The sequence below is a fragment of the Ochotona curzoniae genome, unplaced genomic scaffold (genome assembly GCF_017591425.1).
Source record: "Ochotona curzoniae isolate NIBS_2020 unplaced genomic scaffold, NIBS_Ocur_1.0 contig_4148, whole genome shotgun sequence".
NCBI lineage: Eukaryota > Metazoa > Chordata > Mammalia > Lagomorpha > Ochotonidae > Ochotona > Ochotona curzoniae.
In genome coordinates this window covers 8,519,958-8,539,484 of record NW_024466146.1, presented here as the reverse complement: position 1 = coordinate 8,539,484, position 19,527 = coordinate 8,519,958, and the positions used below count along the sequence as shown (strand labels likewise).

General features: G+C 36.6%; 1 protein-coding gene across 1 annotated transcript in view; it reads left to right on the top strand.

Annotated features, from left to right (window-relative positions):
• The window catches only part of ERBB4 (erb-b2 receptor tyrosine kinase 4), a 472,537-nt gene that overhangs the window by 219,823 nt on the left and 233,187 nt on the right, over nucleotides 1-19,527 (top strand). Inside the window, exons 14-15 of the mRNA XM_040984395.1 lie at nucleotides 11,203-11,357; nucleotides 18,645-18,689. Of these exons, the coding sequence (XP_040840329.1) occupies nucleotides 11,203-11,357; nucleotides 18,645-18,689 (200 nt within the window). The remainder of the gene's footprint in view (nucleotides 1-11,202; nucleotides 11,358-18,644; nucleotides 18,690-19,527) is intronic.

Genomic DNA, 19,527 nt, shown 5'->3' with positions numbered 1-19,527 from the left:
CCAGGGGCCCCTGCTGGGGTGACCATGGTGGACAATTATCATGGGAGCCTGGAAATGTGACTTACTGAGGAGAGTGTCACAGGTGATAGCAAATGAAGACCCAGTCACTGAATGAGATCAGTAAAGTCAGAGTGTCGACATTTGGATAATAGCTTAAAAATCAGAGCTAAGGAGAATTTGCTAATCAGAATTGCAATGACTTTGTGCAAAAGAAGAGACATGGGAACAAAGAATAAGGTTAGTGACGTCTTTCCTACAAAGGTACAAATCCTGTCAAATTCAAAGTTAGTCAAAGAAGAAATTGAGGAACTACCGAATGAACATATTTCTAAAATTATAAAGTCTTTAAAACCAACAAAAAGCATGTACAGGAGTCAAGGCATATGTTACACAGGAAACGACAACACTGAAACAAAATCAAGCTGAATTATTAGAAATGAAGCATGCAATACAGCAAAAAAAAAAGCCTTTCTGTTAAAAACTCAATGGAAAACATTAATAACAGAATGAGTGAGGCAAAAGAAAGAATCACAGAATTGGAAGACATCTTCAGCAATAACTCCAAAGAGTTGAAAAGCTGGATGAAGAAGCTAAGAAAAGCAAAAGGCTGAATATGAGTTATAGGAGAGTGCCTGAAGGCACAGAAATGGGAGCTGGATACAAACATGCAGTAGATGAAATAATAAAAAAGAACGACTATAATGTAGGGAAAGAAGTGGGAAACAAAATACAGGAATGCTACAGAACTCCCAGTGGAATTGACCAAAGGAGAGCCTTATCATGACCCATCATATTCAAACTCTCATCATAAGAACATAAGAAAGGGCCCGGTGCGGTGGCGCAAGTGGTTAAGGTCCTCGCCTTGCACGCCTGGGATCCCATATGGGCGCCGGCTCTAATCCCAGCAGCCCCGCTTCCCTTCCAGCTCCCTGCCTGTGGCCTGGGAAAGCAGTCGAGGACAGCCCAAAGCTTTGGGAACCTGCACCCGCGTGGGAGACCCGGAAGAGGCTCCTGGCTTCGGATAGGCATAGTATGGGCCCGTTGCGCTCACTTGGGGAGTGAATCATCGGACGGAAGATCTTCCTCTCTGTCTCTCCTCTCTGTATATCCGCCTTTCCAATAAAAAAATAATAAAAATAAATCTTTAAGAAAAAAAAAAGAACATAAGAAAAAAATACTTAAATATGTGTGCAGAAAAAAATCAGTTCATAGAGGACCTCATAGCTGAACTCTCAAAGAAAGCTGTACAGGTCAGAAGAGAATGGAGTGATATATTCCAGATTCTAAAAGAAAAAAAAATTGTCAGCCCAGAATAACCCAACAATAACCCAGAAATTCTTTAAAAATGAAAGAAAATTCTTTCTCAACAAACAAAAATTTCAAAGACTTGACCTCTACTACACTTGCCCCACAAATGTTACTTAAAGGTGTCCTATTGACATAGAAAAGAATAATACCTACCAAAATTGAAGACAAACATGGAAAAAGTCCCAATAAAGTGACAAAAGAAGACTAAATCAAACAATGAGCAACCCATTGCTAAAATGGCAGGGCCAAATCACTACCTATTAATATTACCCATCAATGAAAATGGCTTAAGCTCATGAACCAACGGTCATAGATTATCTGTCTGGAGCAGAAAACAAAACTCATTTACTATTGCCTACCGGGGATGCATCTCAACAAAAAAGATATGAAGAAACTGAAAGTGAATGGATGGAAAAAAATATTCCAGGCTCATGGAAAAGAAAAACAAGCTGTGTAGCCATTCTAACATTATAAAATATAGACTATGGAGTGAACAGAATTAAGAAATGAAGAAGAACACCACATAATGATCAAGGAATCCATTCAGCAAGAAGAAATTGCCATGATAAATACATGTGCAAAAAATACAGGAGTACCTAGCTATGTGCATTAAAAGGGAGAATTAGACTCTTATACAATAATAGTGGGGAACCTAAACTCCACTAACCTCAATGGACAAATCAACGAGACAGAATTCAGTGAAGAAAAACAGAACCCAACCAGACAATAGAACAAATGGAATTAATTGATGTCTATAGAACCTTTCATCCTACAGACATAGAATAAAGTGGGTTTTTTTTCCCATTAGTACATGGAACCTTCTTCAAGATTGAACATATTATAGGCCACAAAACTAGCCTCAGCAAATTTAGAAAAACTGAAATCATACTGTGTTTCTTGTGAGACAATCATGGAGTGAAACTGGAGAACAAAAAGTTGAAATACTCCAATTCACAAGCAAATACTTGGAGACTGAACAATATGCTGCTCAATGATCCCTTCTTACAGAAGAAGTAAAGAGAAAATAAAGAAGTTGTTTGAAATGAATGAAGGTATCAACACAAATACATCAAACCTTAAGGGAAATAAGCAAGGTATTGTTAAGAGGAAAGCACCAAATAAACGGGCTAACCATACATCTGAAGGAACTAGCAAAACAACAGCAAAAACATCCCAAAATTCGCAGGAAAAAAGAAATAATCAAAATGAGGGAAGAAATACACCAAATAGAGACCAAAAGAAAAAATACATAAAATCAACAAAATCAAAGAGCTGTTTTTTTTATTTAACAGAATAGATTCCTTACTAGCCCAACTAATAAAAAATAAATAAATAAAAAAGAGAGAGAAGATACAAATCAGTAGAATCAGAGAATGAAAGAAGTGTAAAAACAGATATATCAACAAATATAGATGAACTATTGCAAGCAAGTATAAATCAACAAATCAGAAGACCTAGAGGAAATGAAAAGATTTTTGGACACATACAATCTACCAAAATTGAATCATGAGACGATTAATAATTAAAATATACCTATAAATAGGACGAAGATTGAATCAGTAATTAAATCCCTCTCAACCAAGACAAGTCCTAAGCCAGATGGCTCACTGTAGAATTTTGCCAAATGCCTCAAGAAATTACTCCAGTCTTCCACAAGTCATTCAAATCAATAAAAGGGAGGCAATCCTTTCTAACTCTTTCTATGAAGCCAATACCGTCTTAATATCAAAGCCAGATAAAAACACAAAAGAGAAAGAGCACTACAGGCTAATATTCCTGATGAACATAGATGCAAAATCCTCAACTAAATACTATGCAACAAAATTCAACAATACATTAGATCATTCACCAGAACCAAGTAGGATTCATCCTTGGCATACAGAGATGGTTTAACATCACAAATCAATAAATGTGATTGGCAACATCAACAAATTGAAAATATAAATAATATGGTCTCATTAGAGAAGGCATTTGTTAAAATCCAACAATACTTCCAGCTAAAAGCCCTAAGCAGGGTAGGCATGGAAGGAACATTGTACAACACAGTCAAAGCAATTTATGAAAAAACTTAATGGCTTCATCATGCTAAATGGGGAAATTATTGGAAGCTTTTCCACTAAGATCTGGAATTAGACGAGCATATTCACTTTCATGATATTCACTTTTATGATGTTACTCATCATAGTATTGGAAGTCTTTGCAAAAGCTATTAGGCAAGAAAAACAAATTAAAGAATTTCAAATGGAAGCAAGAAATTAATTCCTGTTTGCAAACAAGATAGTTCTCTACATAAGGGAACCAAAAGATTCAATTAAGAGATTATTGGAACCAATAGGAGAATTTTCCAGGGCAGCAGAATAAAAGATCAATAAATATAATGATGGCACTAGTATACACAAATAACTCCATGGCTAAGAAAGAACTTCTAGGTACAGTCCTCTTTAAAATAGAGAAGAATATTAAATACCTTGGGATAAACCTAAACAAAGTGGAAGACCTCTATAGTGAAAACTATAAAACACCTAAAAAAAGTAACAGAAAGAGATACTGAAGGATAGAGAAATTTACACTGTTCCTGGATCAACACAATCAATGGAATCAAAAAGTCCAAATTACCAAAAGAAATATACAGATTCAGTGCAATCCCAATCAAAATCCCAACATGGTTCTAAGAAATAGCAAAGGTGATAGACAGTTCATTTGGAAACACCGAAGACCACGAATAGCCAAACATGTCAGAAGAATAAAAGTAAAGCTGGAGGAATCACAATTCCAAAATGCAAGACACTACAAGGTATTGGAAATCAAAAAGTCTGGTACTGGTACAGAAACAGAGAATAAGAATAAAAATCAAAGAACTGAGTCCACACATGTACAGCCAACAAATCTTTAACAAGAGAGCTGAAAACAACCCATGGCAAAAGGTTGGTCTCTTCAACAAATACTGTTGGGACAATTGAACGGCAGCCTACAGAAGTAAGAAGCAACACCCCACCAGTTACCTTATACAAAAATCAGCTCTAAATGGATCAAGGACCTAAATCTGCACCCAGAAACCATCCAATTATTAAAGGAAAACATAGAAAGCACTTTCCACAGTATTGGCATTAGGAAAGACTTCTTAGGAAAGTCACCTAAAAGTACAAGTAGTAAAAGCCAAAATAAACAAATTGGACTACATTGACCTTAGAAACTTCTGTACAGCAAAGGAAATGATGAACAAAGTAAAGAAGCAACCAGCAAAATGGTAGAAAATCTTTGCACACTACACAACAGCTAGGTGAAAAATATCCAGGATTTACCATGAGTTTCAGAAATTCAGCGGTAGCAAAACAAACAATACAGTTAAGAAGTGGACAAAGAAAATGAACAGACATTTTTCAAAAGAAAAATTTAAATGGCTAATAGACATGTGAAAAAATGCTCAGGTTCCCTAGCTATCAGGGAAAGAGAAACAGAAACTACATTGAGGTTCCACCTAACACCTGGAGAATGGCCTACATTCAGAACTCTATGAAATATGTTAGCATGCATGTGGGAAGAAAGGTACCTTACTGCATCATTTGTAGGAGTGTAGGCTAGTGCAGCCACTATGGAAGTCAGGATGGGGAATGCTCATCAACTGAAAATACACCTGCTGTATGAGCCAGCCTTCCCATATTTTGGAATATAAAAAAAAAAGGAAATGAAATCTGCATATAAGAGACTGACCTATAATCCTATGCTTATAGCAGCATACTCCACAATGACAAAAATTATTGAAGCAATCAAAATGCCTATTGAAAGAGGAATGGCTAAGGAAACTGTGATTCATCTACCCCCATGGAATACTACTAAGGCAATAAAATAGTGAAATTCTGCGATTTACAACAAAATGGTCCCAACTAGACTAGACAGTTATATTCAATGAAGTAAGCCAATCCCCCAAAGAGAAATACTTTGTTTTCTCTGATATAAGGTGACCTTCATGCAAATTACAAGATCCATAGATAAATAGTTCAACATGTTTATACATATATTCATCTAGAATAACTGTATAAAGAAGACAATCAGAGCAAGAATTGAAGATACCACACAATGTGCATCTCTTACATTAAACTGAACTCCAAATTAAACTGTTAAATGCATATTGGCAATAGGATGCTGAACTCTCTTCCACTGTCTATATCTACAATGTCATGATTTTGCTAAAATAAAAGAGTGATGGACTTGTCACTATTACTGAAGGGCTATACCATTGTAATATACAGGAAAAAAGAATACCATTGTAATATACAGGAAAAAAGAGATGGGAGTGGGTCTGGGGAGCATAGAAGGAAAAACTCCTGAACCTAAGGAACTGTATTATGAAAAATAAAAATAAAATATGTTTTGTATTAGATGAACTCTTTAAACATTCAACGTTATAAATCTTTATTCCCTAGGTGACATATTTAAACAGAATTCTAAGATTCAGTATTATCCTGGAATATGCAGTGTTGAAAAGAGGACTGCACAAGGCTAAAATTTAGAAATAGATATGATAAATAGGTTTAAGCTGTTATAGAAACACAACTGGAAGAAAACCGAATTCTCTTCTTGAGATGAATATTGAGGTGTTAAGGAAGGCCATGTAAATTTGGTGTCTGACTATGTGATTCAGAAAAGCTGCAAACAAACATGGAAACTGGCAAAGTTCATGTGTCTGAAGAATACTGTAATACATTCGTATCTCTGCTTCATCAGTTTAACGTTATGGCTGTGTGAAGTAAAGTGTAGAGAAGGAGGAAGCTGAAGTCTCAAAAATGAAAATCTATAGCATTATGATAAATATTATGGCAGAGAATAGAGTTGAGATCTGAGACTCCAAGGAGATACAGTAGGCTCAGGAAATTCATCAGAGATGAAGTTTAATATGTAGTGTGAAGCTAATATTAGAGAAAGATTGATAATTATTTTTTAGAACTCTCTTTACTTTCTGTCATTCAGACTTTTCCTTGATATGTTTGTAATCAAGTTGTCATATTCATCCTTCTTTAGACAAATTTCTAGTTCACCTCTGTTATTGAATCACCTCTCAGTAGATAGTTTGAGAACCAACATTTGATTGCAGCCAAGAGCTCAATACTGCTTTATAAAAATTCATTTGAAATTAAATAGTATTAATTTTTTCTGTGAGAGTGCTTATTCAGCACTTAATTAGCTTAGAAAAAAAATATCACTGAGCCCTCCAAACTTCCACTAGACCCCAGTGAGCCATTCTGGAACTTCGTCTAAAGAAGGATGTGGACAACTTGGACAATTCAGTGGACTTCCACAAGGATGCTTATGCTTGGAAAATCAGACCTCTGAGAAAAAGAAATGATGTGATTTGGCTTGAAGAACCAGTATCTAAAAGGCAGTTTAACATGTAATGATCTCCAAGGAAGTATGCACATGACGAGTACAGCTGCTTTCTTTCTCCACTGTGGATATTAATGTGAAATACTAGTCCTCCGTCAGAAAAGTGGGAATTCTGTAAACAATTTCATGAAACAGGAAATGAATGTGTGTACTTGGCAGTTAAAGTCAGTTGTGTGTCAGGATGCACTTAAGTGGTAGACTGATGGACCTATGACTGTTTTTGAAGTATTGTACAATTGTAATGAGACAGAGGGATGAAAATTTGGGAGAGGAAAGGGGGAAATCCCTGAGCCTATGGAACTGCATCATAAAAAAATGCATTTAAACATTTTAAAAAAGTAAATCATGATATCCATATAAGAATTCATTTAAAACATACTTTACGTAAGTCTTGATTTTAAACCAGAGAGTCAAAAGGGGTATCTTTTAGAGATTTAAACTTCAAATGTGAAAATAAAATGCCAAAAAGTTGATCCATCTACTCCAAACAATACTGGGATGATCAAATACCTCATTTCATCTAGGCAGAGTATGTATATAGTACATAGTCTCACAACACCACTTCTTAATAAATCATGGACAACTACCTCATTTTCTGAGGTTGTAGATCAGTGTAAGTATCACAGTACTGATCATTTCTGTAGATTTCTTATTAAACGTTCAAGGTTAATTTTTCTTTACACATGAAATTTCTCTCTACCATCCATTTTATTCTAAACATCTGTCTCGGAAATCTCTTGTTCATTTATTCAGGGAAGGTTGTTTAGCAGCTACTTGACATCAGGATCCACCTACAAACTCACAAGAGCTTTAATTGGTAACAGTCATGTTCATGGTGAACATGGGTTCACAGAATGGCACACTTTACCTTCTTATAATCTTCCATGCAAGGACCTGGGATCAAAAGGAAAACTGTTGGAGAAAGTCGTGTGAATGAACTGGGTAGAAATCACATGTTCATGGAAATCACCATGAAAATCTCCAAGTGGATGAAGAACGCGGGCGCCGTCCTTCCGTGTGGCTGCTGCTGTTGGAAGTGCCTCCAGTAACCTGAGGCACACCAGTCCAGCTAGGGTAGAACACCCCCGTGAGCAGTGAAAGAAAAACCAAGTAGTCTCAGTGAGAATAACTGGTCTCTCATGCACCTTAAGAAATAGTAACAGTTATGAAAAAAAAAAACGAACCTTGCTATGCATAGTGTTTTGGCGCCTATTATTTTTCTGTCATGTAATATAGGAACCTGTCAATGGTAATACAGGAACATGTCAATATAATATGTATACTTTTACTAAATTACTTTTAATAAGTGTTTGAGTTCCTGCCACCCACATGAGAGACCTGCAAGAAACTCCTGACTGTGTGATGGAGGTGAGGGGAACCAGTACATGGAAAACCTCTCTCTCATTCTCTCTTTTCCTTTCTTTGTCTCTATACTTTTCCATTCAGTCTTTCAAGTAAATAAAATCTAATAATATTTTTAAAAGATTGACACTATAATAAAATGAAAAAGTAAGTCATCAAAATGAATTGGGGGCCCAGTGTAATAGATGGCTAAATCTTCACCTTGTAAGTGCCAGGACTGCAGATGGGCACCAGTTTGTGTGCCAGCTGTTTCACTTCCCATCAACTACCTGCTTATTGTCTGGGAAAGCAGCAAAGGATGACACAAGGCTTTGGGACCCTGCACGCATGTGGGACACCTGGAAGAAATCCCTGGTTTTTGGCTCCAGATTGACTCAGCTCTGGCCATTGTGGATATTTAGGAAGTGAACCCATTGATGGAAGATCTTTTTCTCTGTCTCTCCTTCTCTCTGTAAATCTGATCTTCCTTTCCAGCAAAAATAAAATTAAATCTGAAAAAATGATTGGAAATCTAATTCCTGGTGTTATGCCATTTTTAGCCTGCCAGTGTTTCCATTGGATAGTAATGGATATATACTTATCTTTACTGAACATTATTACATCTAAATTATGTTGCTACTTTCTCCATTTAAGAGCTGAAGGTATTTTGCCTAGGATGACTAGAAAGTTATTCTGCATTTGAGTATGTTGGTAGGCATTGGAGCTGTGAGTTGACTATGGAGAACCCAACTGCAGGATTCTCACATTTTTCATTTCACTAATTTTTTCCAACAATAATGTCTTTAGTTTGATGAGAATAAGATTCTTTCTTTGAAAGTGACAGTTTTATGTAATATAGGATAGTGGTTAAGCATGACAGAAATTCTAGGAAACCTTGAGACAAAGAAGTGAAATAAGGGAAGTCATGTGCTTTTATACAATCGTCTGCCTGAACTGGACTTCTTTTTAAATTCTTTTTTGCGTTGTTGCTTTTACAGTTTTATTTATTTTATCTTGCTTTTGCTGTTGCTGTACAGATATATTGCTGAAGCAAAAGGTGGGAATGTAGGGGAAGATAAGGGAAATTAGAGAACAATGCAAGAGAGCAGAAATGTAGGCCAGAGAAGCGAGAAGAGAAAGGATAGATAAAGCCTAAAATTGTATATTACATTTTTTCGGAAAGCTAATATAGCTGTTGAAGTCAGGGTAATACAGGGTATGCTGTCACAGGAAATAGCCTGCATTTAGTAGTGGTTTTCAGAAAGGAAAAGTGCACTGAAAGCGTGAGAAATGTTTCGGGACATTCCTCCCCCTGTGATGTCCCAGGATTGCAGGGCACTTTGAGCATATGCCACCTCCAAGTCCACACGGGGCTCTTGAATCATGGCAACAGGAAAAGAAGACGAGAGTTTAGCACTGGCCTTCTCACGTGTCACGCTTACATTTTACTGGCTAAGACAAGCCATACCTTTCTTCTCATGTGAGGGAAATTATCGTCTTCACATATATGTGGAATAATATGGGTACTGCTGAATTGCAGCTGTGTCTCTTATAATAGCTTAAAAATAAATCTATTGTCACAAAGTAAAAACCTAACATGTCTACCAGGATTAAGATTATCTTTTATTTGCCAGGATAGATTATTGAGTGTAAAGATGGCTTAGGTTCAAGGATAAAGAAGAATATCTCATATCCATTTTCCATTACTGTGATCTGCTCATTCACTGCACTTAGGCTCCTAAGAGACTTGGGAATACAATGACAAAAGAGGGGGCATTATGCACATACATTTCTGTAAGTTTCTTTATTATGGAAATGAAGTGGGAATCCATATATTTCATTCCTTTTGATATTTTCAAGACTTTTTAGTAATGTCAGCTTAGGATATTACATTTCAAATGATAATACAGTCAAATCGTTGAAATGCTTGAACAACAAAGAACAAAATTAATTATGCTGGAAGATTAAATATAAACTCAGTCTTTGTTTCTTGATTTTTTTAACATCTTCTGATTTCACCTGGACCTTATCTTACATTATAAAAATGTAATAGAACAATCATTCCTAATTCCCAATTCAGTCTATAACTGCCTAATTTGCTAATAACAAGTCTTATTCTGTGTTCAGAAAAAGCATGTCTCTTGTCTTGTACAATACGTCATGCCATTGAGAATACTTGCACAGTAAATGATTCTGTATAATAGTATTAACGTGCCTAAGTACCCATGAACAGGTGCTACAATTGGAAACATGCGAAGTATTCTTTTTGGGGGAGGAAATGAGAGGTTACCAATAGAAAAGGCTTCAGCTAGAATGGAGATTAATTTTCACAGCGTATTTTTGCTTGTTTGAACCTTAAACCTCATATTAAAGTAGTGAAATAAACAGGTACTTCAGCAATCTCCAGATTTTAACTATTTTTAAGACAGTACATTTTATTTTGATTTAAAAATAGCTTAAAATAGTACATTTCTTCATGTCTTGGTTCCTTGTACTGTCAGATTACAGTGCCTGGCTGTGTCTTTAATGTTTTTGGAAGAATCTAAGCCAATCTAGCTAATAGACTCTATTTCCTGTATTGATTGGCGATCAATTCCTTCTTATTTAGCAAATGAATGGTTATGCCCAGTGTTGTACAGTGTTCTGTGCTGTGATTCACAAAGTGGCCTTGTTGATAAACCTGATGTAAACATCTGTCTGAGTTGTTTCCATGTGAACTATGACACTTGTGCGGGTATGGATATTGGGGAGAAATGGGTCAGAGGGAGAAGTTTCAGAAGGAGTGGCTGAAGAGAATAGCAATCTCAAAGTCATGTAACATTCAAGAAGACATCAAATTAACTTAGCTACGTAAAAGGTAAAATAGCTACAGGTTTTAGAATATGGCATCTTTTAAGAAAACAAATATGTACATTTAGCATAGGTACTGCTAAATTGTTTTTGACGTACATAGAGTACCAAAACTGAACTTGAACTCTTCAGGGTGTTTATATGACAGTGACCTCAGCCACTTTGACAGCGCTGAAATGGCTGCATATTTCCCTAGAAGAATGTCCCGTTGTAATTCACAAAGTCCAAGCCAGGAAACCACATGCATGCATTCCAGATCAAATAGCACCCACTTACTTTTCTTCCTTTATTTCCCCCCTTTTTTTCTTTTTTACTTTTCAGGGACCTGATAACTGTACAAAATGCTCTCATTTTAAGGATGGCCCGAACTGTGTGGAAAAATGTCCAGATGGCTTACAAGGGACAAACAGTTTCATTTTCAAGTATGCTGATCAGGATCGGGAGTGCCACCCCTGCCACCCCAACTGCACCCAAGGGTAAGCATCCTTGTGAGCCAAGGCCTGAAGCTGGCCTGTCCCCTCCACAAACTACATTTAGGACTAGTTTCTTGAAGAAAAAATTGTATCATCTGAAATATTTCTTCTTGACATTCCCTATAACAGTTTTATTGACACCTCCATGAAACTGGTGTGAAAAAAATGCTTTCGGTACATTGAAAAAATTCTTGTAAATATGACAGCAAATATGGAAATTGTGAAAATATTTCACAGAGGTGTGCTTTTATTTTTTTGTTGTCACACTTAGCTTAAAGAGAAGACATCGCTTTTTGATAAGCTACATTGATCACTTCTGCAACAAAATACAAGCAAAAGCAGTAATGGCAGAGCTAAAGGAAAATTTCATGATGGATAGATTAAAAGATAACAGATTACCTGATTTGAACTTCTTCTACAACCTAGGATTTATTTCATTGTTTGAAAAAAGCGTCGGTGTACATTTTTCTGTTTTCTGGGAATGTATCATACAGTGAAGATTGTTTTTGGTAGTAATAGCAATTTAATAAGAAACACACACTATAGAAATTGACAGACATTGTTTGAAGTGAATTAAACAGCCCCTTAAGACACCTGCATCCCACATCAAATTGCTGGTTCAAATCCAGAACATTCCATACTCTCCTACAGCTTCCTACAGATGTGCCTGGAAGGCATCAGGTAATACAGTTGCCAAAGCTCCTCCCACCCATGTGGAAAACCTAGATGAAATTTCTGGCTCCTTTCTTAAGAAACCTGATATGGCTTCTGCAGACATTGGAAGAGTGAATCAGCCGAGGGAGGATTTTCTCTCTCTCCCTTCCTCCTCTCTCTTAACTCCAACTCTGCCTTTCAAAGAAATAATCTATTTGAAAGAAAGGAGAAAAGCACTAAGCTGTGGAAGACACATGCCATTTGAACACATGCCATTCCCTATTTCTTGAAAAGACAGCCAACCACTTTTTGTAAGCATTTTTGTTTCTTCCACGAAGTGAATAATTTTAGAATTAGGAGCAATTTCTGTGCTTTATGTTTCTCCTGTCCACAAAACACTTTCTCCATTTTGAGTGTCCACAGGCATATGCACATACAAGCAGAAACATCCACTTTTGTAGAGAATATTCATGCATACTTTATCTGGCAGAAGCATGAGATTCCGTGAAGAGATTTTCTGCCAGATTAAGAGTCAGTTGTTAAGGGACATTGAAGACATAAAGAAAGCAGCAGCATTTTTCACCAAGAAAACATCAATTTTTAGATGCTGCTAAGATTTCCAGCAGGCCAAGGAACCAGCTTATCACCCTGTGAAGTGCCAAGTTCTCAGAAGATAGAGTAGTATCTGCCGTTCAAATTCAGATTCAACATGGAAGAGGTCACTGTGTCTCTTTGGTTCACAGAGAAGTGCCTAGGTGGAGAAAGCTGAAATACTCACATAATAAGCACTTTGCTTCGAGGAAACTGGAAGTAATAAGCTGCTCCCCGCGTGCGTTTTAGGCACACTTGAGAATATTTCACAAAAAAAAACAACTGGTACAGTTGGAGCAGAAGAGTCAGCAGCAGAAAAGAGAAAACTTTGCATGCTAAAATCATCCACAAGAGGGTTTTATTGTTTTGCAGCTAAAATTAAACCAGTAAATTATTCAATATAATGTTGATGTCAACAGCTGTTGCCATTCAAAATGAGACCTTTTGCTGTTTTTGCAAATCTAATTACAATGAAGCCATTAGGGAAATGAAAGCGAGATGACAGAGCCATACTCAAGATGTGTGGCTGGTGTCTTCCTCTCAGCCCCTTTAAATCATGATTATATAAGAAAAGAAAACATATACAGCAGGCAGAAGGAGACGAAGGGGACAGTGAAAAGAGAGCAATTTGCTGTGGCAGCAAAATTCGGATCTGCACCAAAAGGGAAGATGAAGGACTTACAGGAAACAAATTTCACCAAGTCATTTAGAACCTACAATATTTCTTAATTAAAATTAAAATAGCAAGATGTCATTAATAACTAAAGACTACAGTGTGATGAGATAGAATTTGAATAGAATTTAGAATTTGACATCCTAAAAAGATATCGTCTACTGAGTTTGAGGGATTTTTATTTTCACTTGACTTCCTGCCATCTTTCTCCCACCAGCTCCCTTATTCTCCCTCCTCAGTCATTTCATGAACATGCTGTAGTTTCAGCCCCAAAAGAGTAAAGGGATTTCTTCTGAGGAAGCTGTGAGCTCCCTAATGCCCACATGGATTTCCTTGGCACACGGTCTTTGTGCTTTGAAATCCTGCACTGAAGCAACAGTGTGTCCGTGCAGTGTGTCCCTGTTTTTCAGATAGGGGATGCGTAAGTGTGTTCTTTTCCTTAGAAGGATCATTGGGCAGTGGGAATAATGAAATGAGTGGCTATTTTTATTTCTGAACATATGTAATAACTGACCTCTCAGGAAGTGTGAACTCACCACGCTAACTTCACTTTGGAAAATAGCTTTCTTTTTACATATGCCAATATTATGTCAGATAATTCAAGAATTAAGTTAATGGAAATAGTCTCTCAAATTACATTTCCAGAGGTAAAATTCTTACTTTGAATACCATTTAATGATTTTTTTTGAAAATAGAATTATCTTTGTAATACCGTAAAAGCATTTTATGACTCCAAATGTACATTAAATATATTGGTCCTAATATGTTATTTAGCTACTTTTAAAATAGGCTTTCCATTTAGCCTCCATCAAGACATTCTCACTAATATCACTAGAGGAGGAAAAATGGAAATGTTTCATTTTTCTTGACCAGAAAGCTTATTTTAGCAGGCTTCCCTCATCTTGTTCATTCTCAGCATTGCTGTGTTGGATGTGTGCTTTGTGTCTGAGGCAGTGACAGGCAAGTTCAGAATTGAGTAAGGCACCGTTGTTGACCTTCATGAACTCACAGTCGAGTGAATTTATGTGCTTCAATTTACACCTCTATTAGAGATCAGACCCTTCTGTGCTGTGCTTTACAGCAATGGACAAGAACGTAAACGTGAGGAAGGGTGTTCCTGTTTGGAATTAGTAACAGCATTTTAAAATAGGAGCTATAAACTAAATTGATTAGCAAACAAAATGACAGCCACAGCATCACTTGGGTTCATGTTCATTTATTTTTAAATTTTTATTTATTTTTAAAGATTTGATCATTTTGAGAAATCAGAGTTATGGGGAAGTGAAGAAGACAGCCTGATCTCCCATTCTTTGATTCCCCAGATAGTCTCAACAGCTGTGGTGGGTCAGGGTGAAAGGCAGAAGCTAGTAACCAGAAACTTCATCAAGGTTTACCATGTGAGTGACAAAGGTCCAAACACTTGGGCCATTTGCTGCTGCTTCTCCCAGGCTAATAACAGGGAGCTGAGCCAGGAGTAAAATTGCTGGGACACGAACTGGTGCCCGTACGGGAAGCCGATGCCTGGTTGGTGACGTTACCACTATGCCTCAAGTCCAACCTCTTTATTTTTAGAGAAATGGAATGGAGTGTTTAGGAGAATACACAACTATTAAAAAATGTATTTCTTTGGGAGCAGAAAGAGATAGAGCGAGTGCTTCCTTCTGCTGTAACATTCCCCAGTGCCTGCAAGTCCCAATGCAGGGCCAGAGCCAAAGCTGGGAACCAAGAACTCAATTCATTTCTCCTTGTTGGGAGACAAGGTCCTACCCACTGAACCCATCACCACTGTACCCCACCCCTGCCCAGTGTGTGCTTCAGTACCGAGCTGGATTTAGGAGACAGACCCAAGTCCCAAATCCAGGCACAGTGACATAGAAAATGGATCCAGGACTCTGAGCCAAACATGCCTAAAAAGAAAAGGGACCTCCCAACAGGTGTTTTAACTGCTAAAATAATTGCCTGACCCTATTTGAATTTGATGTCAATTTAGGTTTCATTTTTTCCGCTTTGTGCAATTCTGATCATTTAAAGGTTTGTTATTTCTCATATTCGATAGTCTTGCTGAATCTATGTAAAGTACATATGCTAATTTTTAAGGCAAAGGGTAAGAATATAACGTATACTTTGTTAAATGCACAATTTCCTGCATTTAGAAGGGTTGATGCCATTTCATTCATACCCTCATTCTTGCGATTTTTCTTTCATCCTGATTTGAAAAATAGGGAAAAGTCTCTAATGCTCTCCACCATCTGCTCAGCAAGTTTTTTGTGGCCTTAGCCCTTGCTATTTGGTTCATCTTGGATTCTGTCATTGATAACTCCACGATTCTCAGAGCTGGAAATATGTCATTCTTAACCCTTTGAGCTTTTTCATTTCCATCATTAAACCACAATCAGATTTTCTGTTTACATACTTCTCAATAGTCTGTGGCACCTGCCCATTCTGCCTCTCAGTTACCGTTTCACTGATTTTGCTCCATCGTCTCCTACACAGAGGATACAGCAATTCCAATGCTAGAGAAGTCCACCTGGCTTCCAGCTGCCTAGCATCCACAGAGCAAAGCGATCTGCTTAAAATGCCAATCTCTCAAGTTCACTACTCCCTTAGCCACCTGCAGTAGTGTTCCATTTAGTTCATAATTAAGTAGCCATCAAAATCTGACTCCTGTCTGACACTCAAGCTCATTCTTTTTTCCACTGTGTGCTGCCCTGTATCTGGCTCTCTAACTCTTCAAAGTTGTTTACAACTGATCATGTATATAGCAATGCATTTTTTAACCCTTTCTCAATTCCTATCACCCTAATCCTAGCTCTCACATCCCCAACATGCAATTTTCTGCTCCAAGAGTGTTTCCATGACCTTCTGGGCTTCAACAAGATGTCCCTCCTTCACTCTTCTTTAAGCCACTTGTTCATGTCTCTTATTACATTTTTTCACACTACGTAATACACATCTGTTCCTACAGCTGGTTACTTTATTAAATTGTGAGCTCATTGAGAATAAGCAGTGTCTAATTCTAAATTTTTTCTCCTTTGATAGCTCCTAAAACAATAGGATCACTTGTAGTTATGTTCATATAGGTTTCCTTGAATGAATGAAGAACTTTCATTACTAACAAGTTGTCGGAAGTTCAATTTCACTTTCAAATATTTTTGTCTTTCAAGAGCTATTATGAAGATTGCAAACTAACCGTACAGCTTTTCACTTAGAAATAAATTGTAGACTGTTAATTTTACAAAATGGCAATACTTCAGCAAAACACATTTTCAAAGAAAATGTAAATGGAACTCAGAAAGGCTAAATGCTTCGGAATAGAATAAAAAGAAAACCAACTAAGACCATTTGAAAGCTTTTGTAGGAGTCAGTTTTCCATTTTAAAGTTGAATCTCTTAAAATGGTGTGTTACACTGATTTAATGCTATATTGGTATATCATCTATTTCCTATTTGATCAGTTACATTAACAGGCACCCTTTTTTCATTCAATAATTGTTTGCATCCTTTGTCTATATTTCCAGTAAACTAAGATCTGTCCAGTGTTTACTTGCTTAACTTCTTATTTAATGGACCATTAAACCTTTTTACTCTATGCAAATTTAGAAGATTTTTCTCAGATACTGAAGAAAAAAAAGTAAAGGAAAAGAAAGTGGGAGATGCAATGGGAAGGAGATAAGGAAGAAGAAATTTTTGTGACAATCTTAGAACTGTATCAATAAGCTGTGTTGAATCAGGTAAAAATTAAAAATTACAGGGCCAAACACGGTAGCCTAGCAGCTAAAGTCTTCACCTTGCACATACCGAGATCCTGTATGGATGCCGGTTCATGTCCCTGCGGACCCACTTCCCATCCACCTCCCTGCTTGTGGCCTGGGAAAGCGGTGGAGGATGGCTCAAAGCCTTGGAAACTTGCACCTGTGTGGGAGACCTGGAAGAAGCTTCTGACTCCTGGCAATGGCTCTGGCCATTGTGTCCACTTAGGCAATGAACCAGCTAATGGAAGATCTTCCTCTCTGTATATCTGACTGTTCCGTTTAATGAAAGAATTGATTAATTAATTAAAATTACATTAAAATATTAAAAAGAAAAACAAATGCCTAAAATATGCTGGATTGTCTAGTATTCTTATCAGTGATAACTTTTTTTTTTGCAAATTTGTTTATTTTTCTTGGAATGGCATATTTGCAGAAAGAATAGAGAGAGAGCTCTTCTGTCCACTGGTTCTCTCCTCAAATGGCCATAAGAGCTAGAGCTGATCAAAGCCAGGAGCCAAGAGCTTCTCCTGTGTCTCCCATGTGGGCATGGGGTTCCAAGGCTTTGTGCCGTCCTCTACTGCTTTCTCAGGCCACAGGCAATGAGCTAGATGACAAGTGGAGCACCTGGATCACGAACTAACACTCAAATGGAATGCAGAGCTTGCAGATGGAGGATTAGCCAATAGATCTATTGTGCTGGGCCCATTATATAATCATATTGACTTCAGCTTCATTTTCGTTTTCAATTTTGAAAGTTAAGCATATAGAAAAATATAAGCCTTTTATTACTAATCACATGAGGCAGTTCTATAAACCATAGCTGTAGAAGAAATCTTTATATTTCTGTAGCATTATAAATATCTAACAGGTCATGGAGTTAGTTCTGGAGGTTCTCATTTAGTTATATAAAATTTACTTATTATTGTTTGAGGCTATTTTTATTGCAGCTTAAAATCTATTTTGATTGTTATTACTCTGATGTTTTAAGAGAGTATCAAAATAAACTACCGGATGGCTAACTTGTTAATTTGCTTTTTGAATAAATTTATTTTTTTCTGATACATATGTATGTATGTAACAAGGACCAGAACAATTTGATTATGTTAAGCATCTGTGAGAAGAGCAGTAGAGCCTGTTAACTCATTTTCTGCCATATCCAATCTTTAATAGATGTTAAACATTAGATGAGCATACTATGTTGAATTACTCATGCTGCTTTTTTGCAATACTAAATTTTACTTAAAGTCTTACTAGGAACTATATACATGAAAATTATAACCGCTGAGATATAAAGTTATTCCTCAAGACATATAATTATAAGTGGTGGGAAAAAATTAGAAATTCTAGAAGTTATTTGTGTGAAATTGGAGGTTATGTGCATAACCAGGTTGAAATTTCCTTCTCTGTGGACATTTGTCTTTGCAAATCATTTCTACAGGCAACCAATGAATAATACTTTTGCTGATTTGGAATTCATAGTGTCTCTGACATTGTCTAATAATTTCAGCTTATCCACTACCTTGACAGTTATTGTACATATTCTTTTAGATGTGATGTGTTTTTATTTACTTGTGCTTTTTAAATTTCTTGCTTTGTTTTTTAACATTTGCGTCTTCTGCAGGTGCATAGGCTCAAGTATTGAAGACTGCATCGGCCTCATGGATAGGTACTTGGTGTGCTTGCTTCCCATGTTCTTCCTGCAAAGCTCCATGTGTGAGCACTGGTGCATGGATGCATGTCACTGTGAATGGAGAATGATGTTTTCTGTTCTGTAATTGCCTGCAGGTGTAACGGTCCCACTATTCATGAATGCATTTACTACCCATGGACGGGCCATTCCACTTTACCACAACATGCTAGGTAACATCTACCATGTTTCCATTTTGTCATTCAAATCCTTTCCCAATTACCATTAAGAAGAATCACTAACCAGTTGAATTACATTTATGAGAGAGTATTATAAAAAATGCAAAAATCAAGCTACCTTTCTTATCTTTTCCCTTCACTCCTGATTTCAGAATTCTGATTTGAAATGTCATTGATTTCTTATTTTATCCTGTTTAAAGTACTACTAATTCAGATGTTTAGCAGGAAATTTTCATTCTTAATTCTATTGATTGCTGAAAAATATTTTGAAAGAAGGGATTCACAAGTATTGATCTATGCTTATGTTTATCATTTGATTTGATTTCAATTTCAGATTCTGCGTTATTTTGAATTGAGTGATATATCTCTAGATATAAAAATTACCATCAATGAAGGCAATATATAAGTAGAAGTGTAACTTGGAATCAAAAAATAAATTGTATTACTCATGTTCACAAAGAAATCCATCCATAAATGTTTATAGTGACTTTATTCATAACAACCTCAAAAGGAAACTTCTTAAAGGCTCTGTAGTTGTACTATACCCACGTGTTGTTCAAGCCGAGCAACAAAAAGAAATAGATTGTTGACCCAAGCAACATGGATGAATCTGATGTGTGTTACGTTGAATGAAAGAA